Raw genomic sequence first — 19,051 nt, forward strand, 5'->3', positions numbered from 1 at the left:
CCGCACAGACCCCCAGCAGCCCGCACAGAGCCCCGGCAGCCCGCAAAGAGCCCCGGCAGCTCACACAGACCCCCGGCAGCCCCCACAGATCCCTGGCAGCCCCTACAGACCCCCAAAAGCCCACAAAGAGCCCCGCCAGGCCCACACAGACCCCCCATGGTCATGCACAGACCCCGCCCACACACACACAGTCTCCGCCCTCGCACCACCCACACTCCATTATAGTGCATCATTGCACTATGGGAACTTTTGATTCCGGAATCCGATATCGCAAAAGTATCGGAACTCGGTATCGGAATTCCGATACAGTGAATATCGGCCGATACCCAGTATTTGCAGTATCGGAATGTTCAACACTAATCCTGAATATGAAGATGTTTTTGGACGTTGGGCGTCTCTTCTGAACTTCCCAATTTCCCGTTTTCTCTTTGATCAGATAACATGTATAGATGATTGGCCGACGGCCGCCACTAAACGACCATCAAATTTTCTTCAAACCCATCATGTGCTACATGTCATAATTAAATTCAAATCTGAGAGACAACAATCCCTTGACTGGCTCTGGCTTGAATTTTTGATCAGACTAAACTCACCAATCCCTAAACTGATCTCTAAACTATATATTAACTTCTTAAACACCCAACCCATTTTAAACCCCATTGTGTTGGTGATGCTCCCAGTCCATAGGGAACCTAACACCCATTTTTTGGCATTGCCCAGTTTTGTTGAAATTCTGGACAGACAAACAAATCTCTCCGTAGTATGGGCTAATTGAAACAAAATCTTATGGAGGTTACTCCCCAGGATATTTTACTCTCATTAGCCTCGAAGGACTTTAAACCAAGAAAAGATGACTTGCTTCCCCTTTTGCTGGCAGCCGCCAAACATTTGATTTCTCTTCACTGGAAACAATTGTCCCCTCCTACTTTGAAGGAGTGGATTACTAAAGTACATGATTTGTATCCTCTAGAAGAGTTGTCCAGGTTGGAATCTGACACGCATGAAAAATTCCAACTCTCGTGGCTTCCTTGGATTAACTTTTTTCAAACCCTTCAATAAAACTCAATAAAATTCCAAACCTTTCTTCGTTTTTCACTCTTCATACCTGACAGCATTCTCTTTAGCCCCCCATTTTTTGGCTCCAGTCTGGGGCACTCTGGTTTTCTCCTGTAGTTTCCATCCTGGGTCCCTCGCAAGCGCCGCAGTGGTCGAGCCCATTACCTTGAGTATCAACCTGTCTTAGCCTTTTATTACTATCTAACATCCTTCCTTTTCTCTTGTGATATCTTTTCTAGATAATTTTAGATGAAAGGTCCTAAGTCACATCTCTTTAATTCACATTACCTAAACCTTCTTCTTCCTTTTATTGTGGGGTTGAGACAGGGGCTTATCTGTTCTTCGTCCTGAAATTGTTTTTCCTCAACATTATTGTTTAAGTTGTTATGCTCATGACATGTTCTGGTAACGACTTGGATTGTATATATTTTATTACCTGCATTCTTATGTCTTTACCTCATGCTGTTAATCGCAAATTTCATTCTGAGCATTTGTTTTCTGTTATTTGAAAAAATTAAATAAAGAATTTAAAAAAAAAAAAGTCGGACAGAGGGATGCAGAACTCTAGAAATTGGTAAAATATTGGTTTGTGATCACATGATCATCAAAAGTTTTGTTGCAAATAAAAAACAGGTTCGCAACAATACATACTAAGAAAGGACGCACAATAACTGCAAAGGTTTCAGAAGAATCAAATGTGAAGTGACCAGGCAGCATGATCCTCCTATGCTATCATTTCCAGATCTGCAGCCTATATGAAGTGCTCAGAGACATGGCTAAGCTAGGGAAGACTGAAACCTGACCACAACTGAACAAACACAGAAGTTGAAACATCAAGACTGACACTACAGATATTTCTTAATATCTGTAGTGTAAATATAGAAGTGGGGAACAGAGTATACAATAGGTTGATACCTATATAGGGAGAGTAGGAGTGTGCTGGTTATGCTCACCTGGTGGTGTTGTGACAGGCACTACTTCTATTTAGGCATGAAGGAAAATACCTGCTGCTGCCCCATGGCTGGTGGGTAAATCCTCCAGGAAATATTGGTGATAGTTGGATGAACACATAGGTGGGCTGTGCTGCTGGAGTCAATAAATTCTTCATAAATGACGATGAGGAAAAGGCTTTTTATTCAGAACACATTTCAATGCTGTACTGGTGTCTTTTTCAAGTGAAAAAAAACAAATGTTTTGTTTCTTCATTTGAGAAAGACAATGGTATGGTGTTGAAACATGTTGTGAATAAAAAGTCTTCATCATCATTTCTATAATTACTGAGGATTTGATTCACTCCAGCAGCGTGGCCCACCTACGTGTTCATCCAACTGAATCTAAGAAAAATCTGAAGACAGATATTTCCACAGTCTTACAGACTGATAGATGAGAGTGACTCTTGATGGACCAGATAGATGGGACAGTATCTGGATTCTCAATGAGATGTAGTGCAGCAGGGTTGGTTCAGTGTGACAGACAGTGACAATAGAAAAAGTTCACAGCAAAAGTGTTTAATGTCCACATTCACACAGTGTACAGCATACGTTGTCCTCTGGATAGCAGCCGGGAAACAAAACAGTCAGTGGGAGTCCAGTTGTCGAGGGTGACGGCACCACCGTATCACGTTGCGGGGTGCCAGGAGTTCACTCTGCTGGCTCTGTGTTAACCAACACAGGCTGAGCTTCTGCCGAGCCGTCTGCTCCGCAGGTTGCAAACTCCAAACTGACAAACCCAACCCTCTGCTGCAAGGGTTTTAACAATCAGCCTGTAGCCGTAGGCAACATAGAAAACCCGGCCAGGGAGAAAACTGACTGCTCCGATACTTTCCTGCAGTCCATTTTAAAAAAAAGTCCATGGCAGGTTTACCTAAATCTGCCCAAGACTACACTTACTTTCATTCTGCATTGCAATCACAGCTATGCCTGTGACTGCAATACACTCCCGTGGCCTCAATACGCTTCTAAGCGCATCCTAGGGCACACATAGCAACCCTTGCAAATTACACTGGTCACTGCCTCACATAGCCCCCCTCTGTTCAAACTTGTGGGGTTGAACTTTTGTCACCATAAAGGGTCCCGTGACAGGGCATCCGCATTTCCCTGTGATTTTCTTGCCTGATGTTCCACGGTAAAACTGAAATTTTGCAAAGACAGGAATCATCAGGTGACTCGAGCATTTCTCTCCATGGCATTCTTCATCCAGACCAAGGGTGAATGATCTGTCACCAAGTGAAATGGTCGACTGGGCAAATAATAGCTTAGGGACTCCAAGGCCCACTTAATGGCCAGGCACTCCTTCTGCACTACGCTATAATTTTTCTCAGCTGGGTTAAGTTTCCTACTTAAGTAGGTATCACGATTCACACCAGGACCATCACGGATCGGGGTGACTTTAGGCCAACAGACGGCTATCACATGTGCAGGGGGGCTTATCTTAGTTATCCCTCCACTCCACAATGTGATGAAAAAACACACACAAGGCTATTGACCTCTTAGATTACAGCAGGGGCTTATTTTAGGTATCCCACTGCTCTTCAATATACCACGAACTGCAGGGATTTATGTATATCCCGCTTACAGTTCCACTTAAAACTTGCAGCTCTCTGGTGCCCCCTTTCTCTCAGGTCAGATTAGGTACTGCACCTGGGGTAATTAGTCGCCAGAAAGGCTGCCTGCTATGTACTGGCTATTGGGCACGCTGCAGCGACGCGATAAACTACTCCCGCTCAGGCAGGAACAATAATTATCAACACCGCAGTCGCTACAACAACACCCAAAAGCCTGCACACGGTAAGCTGCCACCAGCTTCGATTAAACGGGTCCGAAGCTAACCCAAAAACAGTAGCGTAATTCCCTTCAGAAGAGAGGGTACGTTTTAGAGCAGAAGAACGACACTAGTATTAAATATTATACCCCATAAAGTTTTAAGGCAGTGTTTATCAAAAAATATTACAACGATGTTACAAAAGAGACAATTGCAAATATGTACAAGATAATTATAAAATAAACAGGGATTACATAAGAAAAGGTACAACTCACATGTTCTCAGTTCATATCAGTTTAGGCAAAAACCATGCTGGTGGGGGGTTTCCATCTGTCCCAGTGCATTAGAACAGCTCTTCAGTTAGACTCACATGTTCTTCCAACAGCAGACTCACGGCTGGGATCTGGCCAGACAGTTATAGCTGCAGCCTGTGACATCCCAGAAAGGGGTTGGATCACCTCGTCCCTCCTACCTCTTCAGTTTTAGTAATTCAACCTTCAATTTGTCCAATTTCTATAACTCCGCTCCAGAACATGTCATAGTCATAACCAACCCAGCATTCATCTCGTATTAACATGGGCATTCTAATGAGATCAAATATGTCATATGTGTGATGCGTCATTACAGAGAAATCCCTATGTTTTTACCTGATGGCGTTAGAAGCTCATGTTTAGAGTGATGGATAGATCCACCGAGGGAGATTAAGAATATGCATTTTCCTATTCCTATCTTAATTGGTTTGCCTAATATCTTACAAAAACAGAACAAAGACCTCAGGGATTCTGGGGACTTGTAATCCAGTTCTAGCTGGACAGAGTTTGAGCCTTCACTAGCAGTCGTAAATTCCTTTGCTCTCAGAGCTAGAGGCAATAAAATCTCTCTTCCCCCATACATTGGAAAGGAAAGCTCTTGGCTGAGTGAAAGGGAAGGGGGGCTTTTTAGCCCGCAGCCTGGCTAACAAGAAAACTAAACTTATGTGATATTTCATACAATATTGTGACAGTAGGTGACCGGATGCTCCTCTCCGTCCACCTCCTGTGACAGGACTGCTCCTAGGCCCACGTTAGAGGCATCTGTCTGCACAATTAAGCATTTTGGAAAGTTTGGACTAATGAGAATGGGCTGTCCACACAGCGCCACTTTCATGGATCGGTACACTTCCTCAGCCTCCATCCAGGCCGATATCAGAGGGTCCTCAGATGATATGTCTGGAGTCACCTCTGTAAGCATACACTCCTGGTCCTTCCACTCTTTCAGCAGATTAAAATGATGCAACTGTTTGGATTTTCTTTTCCCGGGCTGATAAACTCAGTAGTTTCCTTCACCCTTTTTTTCCTAAACTTCATACGGCCCTTGCCACTTGGCCATAAGCTTGCTTTCGGTGGTGGGCACCAAAACCAACACCCGATCTCACGCGTTAAAGGAGCGGACTATGGCCTTTAGCTGCCTGAGCATCCACCAAATGCTCCTTTACTATATACATGACTGCTGCAATTTAGTCCTGTATGTTGGCCACGTGCTCAATGACACTCTTATGGGGTGTAGATTTCTGTTCTCACATCTCTTTGACTATGTCCAGCAGACCCCTATGATGCCTGCCATATAGTAGCTCAAAGGATGAAAATCCTGTAGAAGCCTGCGATACCTCCCGAATGGTGAACATCAAGTAGGGTAACAACATGTTCCAATCCCTCCCATCCTTGAAAACTACTTTCTTCAACATGGATTTGAGGGTTTTCTTGAAGCGCTCAACTAACCCGTCGGTCAGGGGGTGATACACCAACATGCGCACCTGTTTTATTATTAGAAGCTTGAATAGTTCCTTTGCCACCTTGGACATAAAAGGAGTCCCTGATCAGTAAGGATCTCCTTCAATAGCCCAAGGCAGCAGAACATGGCAAACAACTCCGGGGCCATAAGTTTGGCTGAGGTGTTCTGAAGCAGTATGGCCTCCGGGTACCGGGTGGCATAATCTACGACCATCAATAGGTGTTGGTGGCCCTGGACAGAGTTTACTATAGGCCCCGCTAGATCCATCAAAATCCGCTCAAAAGGTACCTCTATGATGGGCAGAGGTACCAATGGACTCCAGTAGTTCACGGTGGGTGAGGTCAGTTGGCACTCCAGACAGGTGTCACAGTAAATCTGGACCTCAACGTAGACCCCAGGCCAAAAAAAGTTGCTGTATGCATTCCTGTATCTTTTTGGCCCCTAAGTGGCCTCCCAGTATGTGAATGTAAGCCATTTTCAAGGATAAAAGACTTTTAACAGTTATTAACAAGGGGGGCTAAATTGGTGATTGGATATTTTTTTAAATGTCATAAATGTACTTCTGTACATTTTATTTATTTATTTTACTTGCTTATATAGCACTATTAACTCCACAACACTTTACATGCATTGAAATCACTGTCTCTACTGGGGCTCACAATCTACATTTTAAGTTGCTTGGTTATTATTCTCCCTTTAACAGATGAAAATAAACAATTGATGTTTTTCATTTAGTTGCACAGTAATTTTGCACTCTAAGGCCGGAGTCACATTAGCGAATCACATCCGATGTGATATGCTAATGACACATGGCTCTTGCTCTGCTGCGAGTGGGAGCCGAGTGTCAGTGCTCTATGCTCCGATCCTCTCACATCAGAAAATCAGAGCACAGCTGCGCAGGAGATAGAGAAATTACTTTCTCCATCTCCTCCTTTGCTGCGTGCACCCATAGACTTATATGGATTCGTGCAATCCAAATTTTGCATACAATCGTAGCATGCTGTGGCTTTTTTCTCCGTCTGATCACAATCCGATCAGAGCACAAAAAAAAATTATTGAGAACACAAGCATGGGATGAAATTGGTACAAATGCAATCCGTTTTTTATTCAAATTGCATTCGTCTGATTTAATTGCATGTGGGCGCGAGGCCTAATAGTTGCCCAACAATTATGTACAGATATACTGTATGTTTTCCTATTAAAAATACTAAACCTCACTTTTACTTTCTTAAATATTCAGGTTTATTAACCTTTTGGATTGACCGACAGGCCTGTAGTTGCTCCATAGTAAAATTAATCACCAAAAGTACAAATTGCCTAATAATTGTGCACTCAGTGTATATACAGGTCCTTCTCAAAAAATTAGCATATAGTGTTAAATTTCATTATTTACCATAATGTAATGATTACAATTAAACTTTCATATATTATATATTCATTATCCACCAACTGAAATTTGTCAGGTCTTTTATTGTTTTAATACTGATGATTTTGGCATACAACTCCTGATAACCCAAAAAACCTGTCTCAATAAATTAGCATATTTCACCCATCCAATCAAATAAAAGTGTTTTTTAATAACAAACAAAAAAACCATCAAATAATAATGTTCAGTTATGCACTCAATACTTGGTCGGGAATCCTTTGGCAGAAATGACTGCTTCAATGCGGCGTGGCATGGAGGCAATCAGCCTGTGACACTGCTGAGATGTTATGGAGGCCCAGGATGCTTCAATAGCGGCCTTAAGCTCATCCAGAGTGTTGGGTCTTGCGTCTCTCAACTTTCTCTTCACAATATCCCACAGATTCTCTATGGGGTTCAGGTCAGGAGAGTTGGCAGGCCAATTGAGCACAGTAATACCATGGTCAGTAAACCATTTACCAGTGGTTTTGGCACTGTGAGCAGGTGCCAGGTCGTGCTGAAAAATGAAATCTTCATCTCCATAAAGCATTTCAGCCGATGGAAGCATGAAGTGCTCCAAAATCTCCTGATAGCTAGCTGCATTGACCCTGCCCTTGATGAAACACAGTGGACCAACACCAGCAGCTGACATGGCACCCCACACCATCACTGACTGTGGGTACTTGACACTGGACTTCAGGCATTTTGGCATTTCCTTCTCCCCAGTCTTCCTCCAGACTCTGGCACCTTGATTTCCGAATGACATGCAAAATTTGCTTTCATCAGAAAAAAGTACTTGGGACCACTTAGCAACAGTCCAGTGCTGCTTCTCTGTAGCCCAGGTCAGGCGCCTCTGCCGCTGTTTATGGTTCAAAAGTGGCTTTACCTGGGGAATGCGGCACCTGTAGCCCATTTCCTGCACACGCCTGTGCACGGTGGCTCTGGATGTTTCCACACCAGACTCAGTCCACTGCTTCCTCAGGTTCCCCAAGGTCTGGAATCGGTCCTTCTCCACAATCTTCCTCAGGGTCCGGTCTCCTCTTCTCGTTGTACAGCGTTTTCTGCCACATTGTTTCCTTCCAACAGAATTACCATTGAGGTGCCTTGATACAGCACTCTGGGAACAGCCTATTTGTTGAGAAATTTCTTTCTGGGTCTTACCCTCTTGCTTGAGGGTGTCAATGATGGCCTTCTTGACATCTGTCAGGTCCCTAGTCTTACCCATGATGGGAGTTTTGAGTAATGAACCAGGCAGGGAGTTTATAAAAGCCTCAGGTATCTTTTGCATGTGTTTAGAGTTAATTAGTGGATTCAGAAGATTAGGGTAATAGGTCGTTTAGAGAACCTTTTCTTGATATGCTAATTTATTGAGACAGGTTTTTTGGGTTATCAGGAGTTGTATGCCAAAATCATCAGTATTAAAACAATAAAAGACCTGACAAATTTCAGTTGGTGGATAATGAATCTATAATATATGAAAGTTTAATTGTAATCATTACATTATGGTAAATAATGAAATTTAACACTATATGCTAATTTTTTGAGAAGGACCTGTATTAGGTTTTCGGCACATGTTCAAATGGTAGAAATTAATAAAAACAAATCTGACCTATTCTCCCAGAATTACATAACAAAGAAAAAAAAAATTGTGGTGGAAAGTATTGTTCAATCAGATCATGTTTAAGTCAGCATGGTGCTAAATGTAGTACACAGTGTTCTGGTGGGAGTGCTGGGAAAATGTGCTGCACTAACTAGTGACTGGGTCAGCTTTGCTTGCATGCAATGATGACATCACTCATTTCCCACTGCTTGCCTTTATGCCTCTGTTACATGACCCATTACTTCAGTTAGAAATATGCTGATGACTTTTGCCTGAAGTCAAGCAAATCACACTTTCAATCTGGCATACGGATCGGTTACTCAGTTTATTATTCATTACGTTATTACTTGGAAGCAATGTCCTCAAATAGGCTCATTTCCCACTGTTCATGCTGATCTGAAAATGCATTACAGAAAAATGATCTGACCAGACACTCAATTTATATTGACATCTCAAATGTAACACCTCAATAATAAAATTAATGGCACAACACAAGATGAAATGATCCATAAAAGATAACAGGGACAGCTTATATTCTCCTCCCCGCAAAGTGATCTCTGGATTGTCACAAAACATGCCCCCAACACTCCCCTGCTTAAGCTCAGGAATGATAGTATATCTCATACTAATGTAAACAAAAGGTACTAAGAAAAATGAAATCAGAAAATAAAACACAATAGAAAAAAGATTTCCAGACAGAAGGAAAATTATAATATGCATCTGCATTACAAATGTATGAACGTAAAGGTAAAGGGACAATTTTTTTTCTTACCAATATGCATGCAATTGAGGCTAAAAATGAATTTCGCGATTGAATTTTATAAAAATGTTGCATTGCTTTCCTCAATTGTTGGCTGCAGAATGAGTTAACGGGGTCTTACACATTATCCTTATTTATCCCATGCTCTAGGGACATGATTCTGTGGCATTTACCATAATATAGGTATAACAATATCTCCTCCTGCTCTTGTTAGAGAAGCTTTCCTCGCAGACTGCACGGCTCTCCAGTCCATGCAATGGCTGCTGATAATGGGAAATTTGACCAGACGGGTCCATCAGTCTCTTCCAATAAAAAAGCATGAGGTTCTCAATTGGAGGAGGCTGGTTGACCGATCCAGTCATATGCTCCTCCATCAGCAGCCATTTTATGGACTGGAGAGCTGCAATAGCAAGAGCAGGAGGAGACCCTGTCATACCTATTTAATGTGACAGATAAGTGCCACAAAATCATGTCCCCAGCACAACTGATAAAATAAAGATAATGTGGTCGATCCCGTTATCTCATTCCTTAGCCAACAATACACAGTGTAATTAACCCCTTCATGACATTTCGTTTTTCCGTGTTCGTTTTTCACTCCCCTCCTTCCCAGAGCCATAACTTTTTTATTTTTCCGTCAATTTGGCCATGTGAGGGCTTATTTTTTGCAGGACGAGTTGTACTTTTGAAAGACATCATTGGTTTTAGCATGTCGTGTACTAGAAAACGGGAAAAAAATTCCAAGTGCGGTGAAATTGCAAAAAAAGTGCAGTCCCACACTTGTTTTTTGTTTGGCTTTCTTGCTAGGTTCACTAAATGCTAAATCTGATCTGACAATATGATTCTCCAGGTCAGTACAAGTTCATAGACACCTCACATGACTAGGTTATTTTTTACCTAAGTGGTGAAAAAAAATTCCAAACTTTGCTAAAAAAAAAAAAAAAAAAGATTTGCGTCATTTTCCGATACTGCGTCTCCATTTTTCATGATCTGGGGTCGGTTGAGGGCTTAGTTTTGCGTGCCGAGATTACGTTTTTAATGATAGCATTTTGGTGCAGATACGTTCTTTTGTTCGCCCGTTATTGCATTTTAATGCAATGTCGCGGTGACCAAAAAAACGTAATTCTGGCGTTTCGAATTTTTTTCTCGCTACGCCATTTAGCGATTAGGTTAATGCTTTTTTTTTAATTGATAGATCGGGCGATTCTGAACGCGGTGATACCAAATATGTGTAGATTTGATTTTTTTTATTGATTTATTTTGATTGGGGCGAAAGGGGGTTGATTTAAACATTTATATTTTTTTATTTTTTTCACATTTTTTTTACTTTTTTTTTTTACTTTTGCCATGCTTCAATAGCCTCCATGGGAGGCTAGAAGCAGGCACAGCACGATCGCCTCTGCTACATAGCAGCGATCTGATGTTCGCTGCTATGTAGCAGAAAATCAGGTGTGCTGTGAGCGCCGACCACAGGGTGGCGCTCACAGCTACCCGCGATCAGTAACCATAGGGGTCTCAAGGACCTCTATGGTTACAAAGTACAAGCATCGCCGACCTCCGATCATGTGACGGGGGTCGGCGATGCCGTCATTTCCGGCCGCCGGTCAGATGCGGTAGTTAAATGCCGCTGTCTGCGTTTGACAGCGGCATTTAACTAGTTAATAGGTGCGGGCAGATCGCGATTCTGCCCGCACCTATTACGGGCACATGTCAGCTGTTCAAAACAGCTGACATGTCCCGGCTTTGATGCGGGCTCACTGCGGAGCCCTGCATCAAAGCAGGGGATCTGACCTCGGATGTACTATCCCGTCCGAGGTCAGAAAGGGGTTAATGCAGAGGTTAAAGGAGGAAAACAGTCCAACATGAAACCCAATTGCACAAATGAATTTTAGTATGCATTCAAGTTAGAAAAAATGTTCACAAAGGTGGACAAGTCCTTTAAATGCATTTACTAACTGTTCTATAAAATTCACCTAAAATTCATCTAAGGCCACAAGCAGACTCCCGATACTTGTACTGAATCAATTTCAGATAAAGTAATTTCTAGTGATCTTAATTCTGTTCATTAAAACTGAATGTTCAGATGTTAAAACGCAGCCATATTATTGCTGTCTAAAGGGAGATTTAGGAGAGTTTAATATTGTCCAACATAAAATAATTTCAACTGATCAAAGGGGTACCCATGGTTATGACTACTAAAAATTAACTGTCACTGTAGGAGTATTTGTAACTCTGTATATCTAAGCTACTGCATGTGGGGTAAGTGATCGAACAAATGAGAAGAGAGCTATAATACATTTTTAATTGGAGCTATTTGCTAATATTAATATTATTACACCTACTGCATAATGGGATAGGATGATGGAGATGAGAATATCCCTTTAATATAAAAGTGGATAGGTTATCTTTAGGACATATTGATCAGTTGATATCGTGTACCTTTGCCGCTAGAAGTAAAAATTCCCTTAAATAACAGCTGAGCTGCAGAACTTGAGAAATGATGTTATATGGTGTGCTGGGCAGCGGTGTTCCAGCGCAGTATACCATCTACTTCTGTCAGCCATGACACCAGGTATCAGCTGATCATGGGGGGCTAGGTAGCAGCCCCCACTGATGTCAAAATTGAAGAGTTTTCCAAGGGATAGATCATCAATATCTCAATTCCAAATAATCCTTTTAAGTATAATGTAAGTAATAACATTATATAATAATTATATAATGTAAGTAATAATTACCTGGTTCATAGTAGTCAATAACTGATACAAAAGCATCTTTGGTGTAAGCAACATTTGAACTTCGAACCGATGGAATATCTAAGCAAAGCTTAGTTTCGTTGAGCTGTAAAAGGTAAATGTTCCTGAGTTAATGATATCTAATAATTGTATCAGTAAATGACAGTAAGGCTACTTTCACACTAGCGTTAACTGCAATCCGTCACAATGCGTCGTTTTGCAGAAAAAACGCATCCTGCAAAAGTGTTTGCAGGATGCGTTTTTTCTCCATTGACTAACATTACGCGACGCATTGCGACGGATTGCCACACGTCGCAACCGTCGCGCGACGGTTGCGCCGTGTTTCGGCCGACCGTCGGCCGCAAAAAACGTTCCATGTAACATTTTTTGCAGCCGACGGACCGTCTTTTCCGACCGCGCATGCGCGGCCGGAACTCCTCCCCCACCTCCCCGCACCTCACAATGGGGCAGCGGATGCGCTGAAAAGCAGCATCCGCTGCACCCGTTGTGCGGCGGAGGCAACGCTAGCGTCGGTAACCTCGGCCCGACGCACTGCGACGGGCCGAGCCCGACGCTAGTGTGAAAGAAGCCTAACTTAAAAACACATGACTTGTTACATTAATAGACTCACTAGTAATTCACTTACAGAATCAAGATATATATTGACTTTGTCATCAACTGTTTCCACCTTTTTAATTGGATACTTGAGTAAAATACCATCTGGAGCCAAACTAAAGCCACTGAGTAAATCCACTTGCATAATAGCCATGCCAGTCTGTGCAGAGGGTTCTCTTTCTGAGTACCTAACAGAGTGGATATGATGGAAAATGTACTGAAACATGATAGTCATATATTAGTAAATCTATGCATTTTGTGCTTTGTATTAATGAAAAATAAAATCACACCAAGGTGCCTTCTTCTAAACCACATGAAACTTTATTAAAACATTTTTAGTTTTGCTATTTTGTGTATAATATTAAAAGTAGAGATGCAGATGTTCTGCCTAGATGGCGGATGAGCCTTTAGATGGCCCAAGAAACTCTAATCTGACACAAAACTAAGATTCTAAAACTATTATTGGGCTCACTTGTTTTAGCTATACAGCAGAAATTTAAATAAATATTTTAATACACAAGATATTTAAAGAATGAAAAATACTCATTTATATTCAGTGCTTAAAAATGAAAATCTTAATAAACACTGAAACTTTTTTTCACTCAGACATTTTTTGTGAAAATAGAATGTAACTTCTGCGTTTACTTGGCTCTGATATGAGCACTAATTGAAACCATATGTTAAAACGTGAACCAGGGAAGAAGGAGAAAGAATAGGGAACTGGATACACTGATCAGTTCCTGCCACTTAGTGATATAAAATTAAATTCTCAGATGACAGTGAATAAGATCTAAAATGTGGTTTCAAGAACAATATCTAAAATATCTATGCAAAATCTACCCACAGAGGTATCAGTAATGTTAGCATAGTTCTGGTGCATGAAAGATAAAGTCATTGGGGGTTTTCTATTAATTGCTGCAGTCTCTTTAAGTCACTGCAGATTGCAGAATCCTGACTGTTTGCTATGTGACACAAGATCCACCAACTACATTAGGTAATTTTGCAGTTAGCTGAAGTTTTTGGCCATAGCGCCTATACCTGGCTTTGTAATAAGGGGGCACAGGGTGGTAGTCATGGCTGAGTTTACTAAGACAGTCAGTGAGCACCCCGGCTCCTTGCACATAAAATGTCAGTTGCAATCCCAGCCCTGGGTCCCAGTGGGTTACCTCAGTCCTGCAGTTGCTCTCCACAACCATGCTGCACACTGTATACAGTAGGTCCCAACAGTGGTAACTTGTATTTTAATAATAAAGGTGTAGAAATGAACAAGAGACTACAAAGTACATGACTCTCAGTAGGCTAAAAGTCTCTGGTGGGGTACACGTTCAGTCCCATTGCCCAATAGTCCTGGCAGACAGTATTCACCCCAACCGGGGGTCCCTTCTGTTCCAGACAGGGATCCAATCATGCCCCAGATGGGGGCTCCTTCTGTCCCAAATGGGAATCCACTCATGCCCCAGATGGGGGCTCCTTCTGTCCCAAGCGGGGACCCACTTATGCCCCAGATGGGGGCTCCTTCTGTCCCAGACGGAGACACACCTGTGCACCCAGACAGGGACACACACCCTCCTCAGGCCATCCAGCCTGGGCTCAGACAGAAGTCAGGAGCTTACTGCTCCCATGAGGCTGCAAGTCCAGCCCTCCCATCCTAAATGGGTTTGGGCCAAGAAGAAGTTCCCAACTGTACAGCAGAACCCAAGGAAATGGGTGGAACAGCCAAGTGTGACCTATTGGACTCGGCTATGACTACCACCCCATGCCACTTTGTTACAGTTTGAACAATCATTTTGTGCAGATAGACTGCCTTTGTTGAGGCAGATAAAACTATTATCAGATTTTACTATTGTCTATATTGACAAATATTTACTTTCTGGAAGATGAAATCATAACTTCTTGAATCTTTACATACCTTGCACATATATTTAATGTGAGCACATTTACATTTTCCGCAGTATCTCGCATTGTAACATCTAAATCAAAATAGTCTTTTCTTTCAGCAGATCGGCGTGTTCTTTGGGAGCTTTCACTTTTCAAATTATACAAAATGTGAAGCTAAAAAAGAAAATGATAAATGAAGAATGTTCAAAGAGTTATACAATTGGGGATAATTTAAAATTAGGAACAAGTGACAAGCATGAAACAGGACTTTGTATTGTACACAGGCATGGTAAGTTTCCCTTACCATTCTTTCCCTTCATGTTTCTCCCCCTTATGTGCATGGTGCTTAAGTTCTTAGTCCACTAACTTTAGATGACTCATGTACTGCCAGTGCCAGCCAAATTTCCTATTACAGACTGCTCTATCAACAAATTACTTGTTATAGCATGCAGCAGTCATAAGTGTCCTTCAAGCAGAATGTATTATACCAAATACAAAAGGAAAAAATACAATAATATTTATAATAACAAGTTCATATAAATGAAAAAGGGTTACCTGGAATATAGCAAATCCATGCCCCTCAGCAAGTACTCTAATATTAACATTTGGCCCAATATTGATCTAATAAAAAATAATAAAAAAAAAACACTTTTGTTAGTCTGGATCAACAATGGAAGTTATATCGTTATTGTAGACAACCAATATGATCTACTTTACAATCGAAGAGCTATTAGCCAATCAAAGAATTGAATGCTTGTAAATCTGATTTAAATATATAAACATTATTGATGAGAGAGCACTAAAATGCTCGGATGCTCGTTACTCAAACCGAGCAATTGCTAACACTCGGATGCTCATTTCGAATAGCAAGCGAAATGGGACTCAATAGGAAATCTGAGCATTTTTCCAGCAGAGCGTAAAGAAGGTTTGGGGGGGCAATGAAAATGTTGAAATACTGAGAACAATGATGTCACATTTTTACTCCACTTTCAGGACTGACAATAAAACATTCAAAATCAATAAGAAATTGGAGTTTACAGGAAAAGAAATGTTAAGAAACATTCTTTCCTGTATAATAACTTGTATAAAAGGCAAATTTTAAAAAGGATTTTAAAAAAAATAATTTAAATAAACCAAAATTGAAATTTTTATTAAAAAATTGGAAAAATCTGTGTAATTTATGAAGGAAGCAAGAACTCCCAAAAATTAGATGAAAGAGGAACTCCAATACACCCTGGCTTCATACACATTCTGTTCAAATTGTAATACAGCGGTACTCCTAGACTATTAAAGTCTATGGACTATGTACAAGGCCTGACAAAAATTACAACCAGAGTCATCCATAAGCCCTTGAAGGCAAAAACTGGAGGGCCTCATTCAAATATTAAGAAATTAACAAAAAGAAAAAAAACAAAACATATCTCAAATGTAAAGGGTTTTTTAGAGTAGAAAAGTCAGTATCCCCTTCATAATTAAAGAGAGAAATAAGCAGGTGCTTTGCAAGCAAATAACACCAAAAGGATAACAAGTATCTACAAAACACCACTTAAAAAAAGAATAGTGATATATCATAAAATAATCGAATTTTATAAACAAAATAATATACATGATAAAAAATATGAATAACAAATAAACATGCTATATGTAAAGAGGAGTCCAAAAATATAGGGAGTGATCAAGTCGACATAGGTGGTGAATCGGAAAGGAGTCAGGCTGCAAATAGTGGTAGTAATAGTATAACTAAGTCCATGAGGTCACGGGTATAAGGAATAATAGGCAAGTGCATACAGTACCAACCCATGTTAAGCAGACCACATGGAAACAGATGAAGCATATAACTTACCCATAATGCTGTAAACCGCCCATCCGCCACACCACAGACGCCCCTATGCGCGTTTCACAGATGTGCTTTATCAAGACACTGAACTAGGTGGTGCTGCTAAGCATGCTGGAAGGATTATCTGCTATCTAACTGACCACCCAGTATTCTACTTGCTAGGTCTCTGGAAACCAAGTTTCCTTGATTAATTGAAACTACATTAGAGCATTAGATTAGAGCATGAAATCAGAGCACCAGTCAATGCTTGTTTAGTGACGAGAATGTCCGAGCAGCCATATACAGGTCCTTCTCAAAAAATTAGCATATAGTGTTAAATTTCATTATTTACCATAATGTAATGATTACAATTAAACTTTCATATATTATAGATTCATTATCCACCAACTGAAATTTGTCAGGTCTTTTATTGTTTTAATACTGATGATTTTGGCATACAACTCCTGATAACCCAAAAAACCTGTCTCAATAAATTAGCATATCAAGAAAAGGTTCTCTAAACGACCTATTACCCTAATCTTCTGAATCAACTAATTAACTCTAAACACATGCAAAAGATACCTGAGGCTTTTATAAACTCCCTGCCTGGTTCATTACTCAAAACCCCCATCATGGGTAAGACTAGCGACCTGACAGATGTCAAGAAGGCCATCATTGACACCCTCAAGCAAGAGGGTAAGACCCAGAAAGAAATTTCTCAACAAATAGGCTGTTCCCAGAGTGCTGTATCAAGGCACCTCAATGGTAATTCTGTTGGAAGGAAACAATGTGGCAGAAAACGCTGTACAACGAGAAGAGGAGACCGGACCCTGAGGAAGATTGTGGAGAAGGACCGATTCCAGACCTTGGGGAACCTGAGGAAGCAGTGGACTGAGTCTGGTGTGGAAACATCCAGAGCCACCGTGCACAGGCGTGTGCAGGAAATGGGCTACAGGTGCCGCATTCCCCAGGTAAAGCCACTTTTGAACCATAAACAGCGGCAGAGGCGCCTGACCTGGGCTACAGAGAAGCAGCACTGGACTGTTGCTAAGTGGTCCCAAGTACTTTTTTCTGATGAAAGCAAATTTTGCATGTCATTTGGAAATCAAGGTGCCAGAGTCTGGAGGAATACTGGGGAGAAGGAAATGCCAAAATGCCTGAAGTCCAGTGTCAAGTACCCACAGTCAGTGATGGTGTGGGGTGCCATGTCAGCTGCTGGTGTTGGTCCACTGTGTTTCATCAAGGGCAGGGTCAATGCAGCTAGCTATCAGGAGATTTTGGAGCACTTCATGCTTCCATCGGCTGAAATGCTTTATGGAGATGAAGATTTCATTTTTCAGCACGACCTGGCACCTGCTCACAGTGCCAAAACCACTGGTAAATGGTTTACTGACCATGGTATTACTGTGCTCAATTGGCCTGCCAACTCTCCTGACCTGAACCCCATAGAGAATCTGTGGGATATTGTGAAGAGAAAGTTGAGAGACGCAAGACCCAACACTCTGGATGAGCTTAAGGCCGCTATTGAAGCATCCTGGGCCTCCATAACATCTCAGCAGTGTCACAGGCTGATTGCCTCCATGCCACGCCGCATTGAAGCAGTCATTTCTGCCAAAGGATTCCCGACCAAGTATTGAGTGCATAACTGAACATTATTATTTGATGGTTTTTTTGTTTGTTATTAAAAAACACTTTTATTTGATTGGATGGGTGAAATATGCTAATTTATTGAGACAGGTTTTTTGGGTTATCAGGAGTTGTATGCCAAAATCATCAGTATTAAAACAATAAAAGACCTGACAAATTTCAGTTGGTGGATAATGAATCTATAATATATGAAAGTTTAATTGTAATCATTACATTATGGTAAATAATGAAATTTAACACTATATGCTAATTTTTTGAGAAGGACCTGTACTTGAGTGATATCTGAGTATCACTGAGCACATTTGCTCAACTAAGAAAAATATAAAATGCTTGTATTACCTTTCTACCTATAAGCATCATAGAGTTCCAAGAATTGATGTGGAAACTTTCCGAATCCATCATACTCCATTCCACTGAAATGTTCATTGCAGGTTTGCTGATTGAGTACTTAGATGCAAAGGAGGACATTGCTTGAAGAGCTACTATAGTGTCCTGTTAATGAAAATAACACAGTTTGATTGATTAACTGATTACAGAGGGTCCAGCTTCTCTAACCAGTGATAATGAGCTGTTATCACAATGGGAAGGTGCAATATTTAATCATAAAGTATATGGCGGGATCCAAAACTCTTTCTGAATAGATTCCCACTCATTGTTGGAGTAGCCTATTCTATTATATCAAAAATGTCCTCATAAGACATATATAAACGAGACAATTGTTTTATAGGGAGTAAGTCATCCCAAAATTACACTTCAAACTAACATAGCCTTGTAGGCAGGGCCAGGAGGAGATGTAGGAAGGGTAGGTAGCTGCCTACAGCACCCCCTCATATCAGAACGGGAAGGGTGCAATTTCCCCTCACAAACTATTATTTTTTGCCACACACCAGTTAGTTATGCTGTGTCTGCGCACAGCCGGTGCATGATATTCGCTGAGGCGCTGCTCCAGGTTCAGGCATAAAAAAAGAGGGTGCCTCATGCAGGGAGAGAGGTTGATGGCCAATGAACACATCCCATC

The 19,051-nt window shown here is 41.2% G+C and overlaps 1 protein-coding gene across 1 annotated transcript in view; it reads right to left on the reverse strand.

The window, feature by feature from the left end:
- The window catches only part of CD109 (CD109 molecule), a 395,644-nt gene that overhangs the window by 15,608 nt on the left and 360,985 nt on the right, over positions 1 to 19,051 (reverse strand). The window contains exons 28-32 of the mRNA XM_069726553.1: positions 18,373 to 18,525; positions 15,126 to 15,191; positions 14,602 to 14,744; positions 12,724 to 12,880; positions 12,081 to 12,183 (exon numbers count right to left, since the gene is read on the reverse strand). Of these exons, the coding sequence (XP_069582654.1) occupies positions 12,081 to 12,183; positions 12,724 to 12,880; positions 14,602 to 14,744; positions 15,126 to 15,191; positions 18,373 to 18,525 (622 nt within the window). The remainder of the gene's footprint in view (positions 1 to 12,080; positions 12,184 to 12,723; positions 12,881 to 14,601; positions 14,745 to 15,125; positions 15,192 to 18,372; positions 18,526 to 19,051) is intronic.

Source organism: Ranitomeya imitator, chromosome 5, assembly GCF_032444005.1.
Source record: "Ranitomeya imitator isolate aRanImi1 chromosome 5, aRanImi1.pri, whole genome shotgun sequence".
Taxonomy (NCBI): domain Eukaryota; kingdom Metazoa; phylum Chordata; class Amphibia; order Anura; family Dendrobatidae; genus Ranitomeya; species Ranitomeya imitator.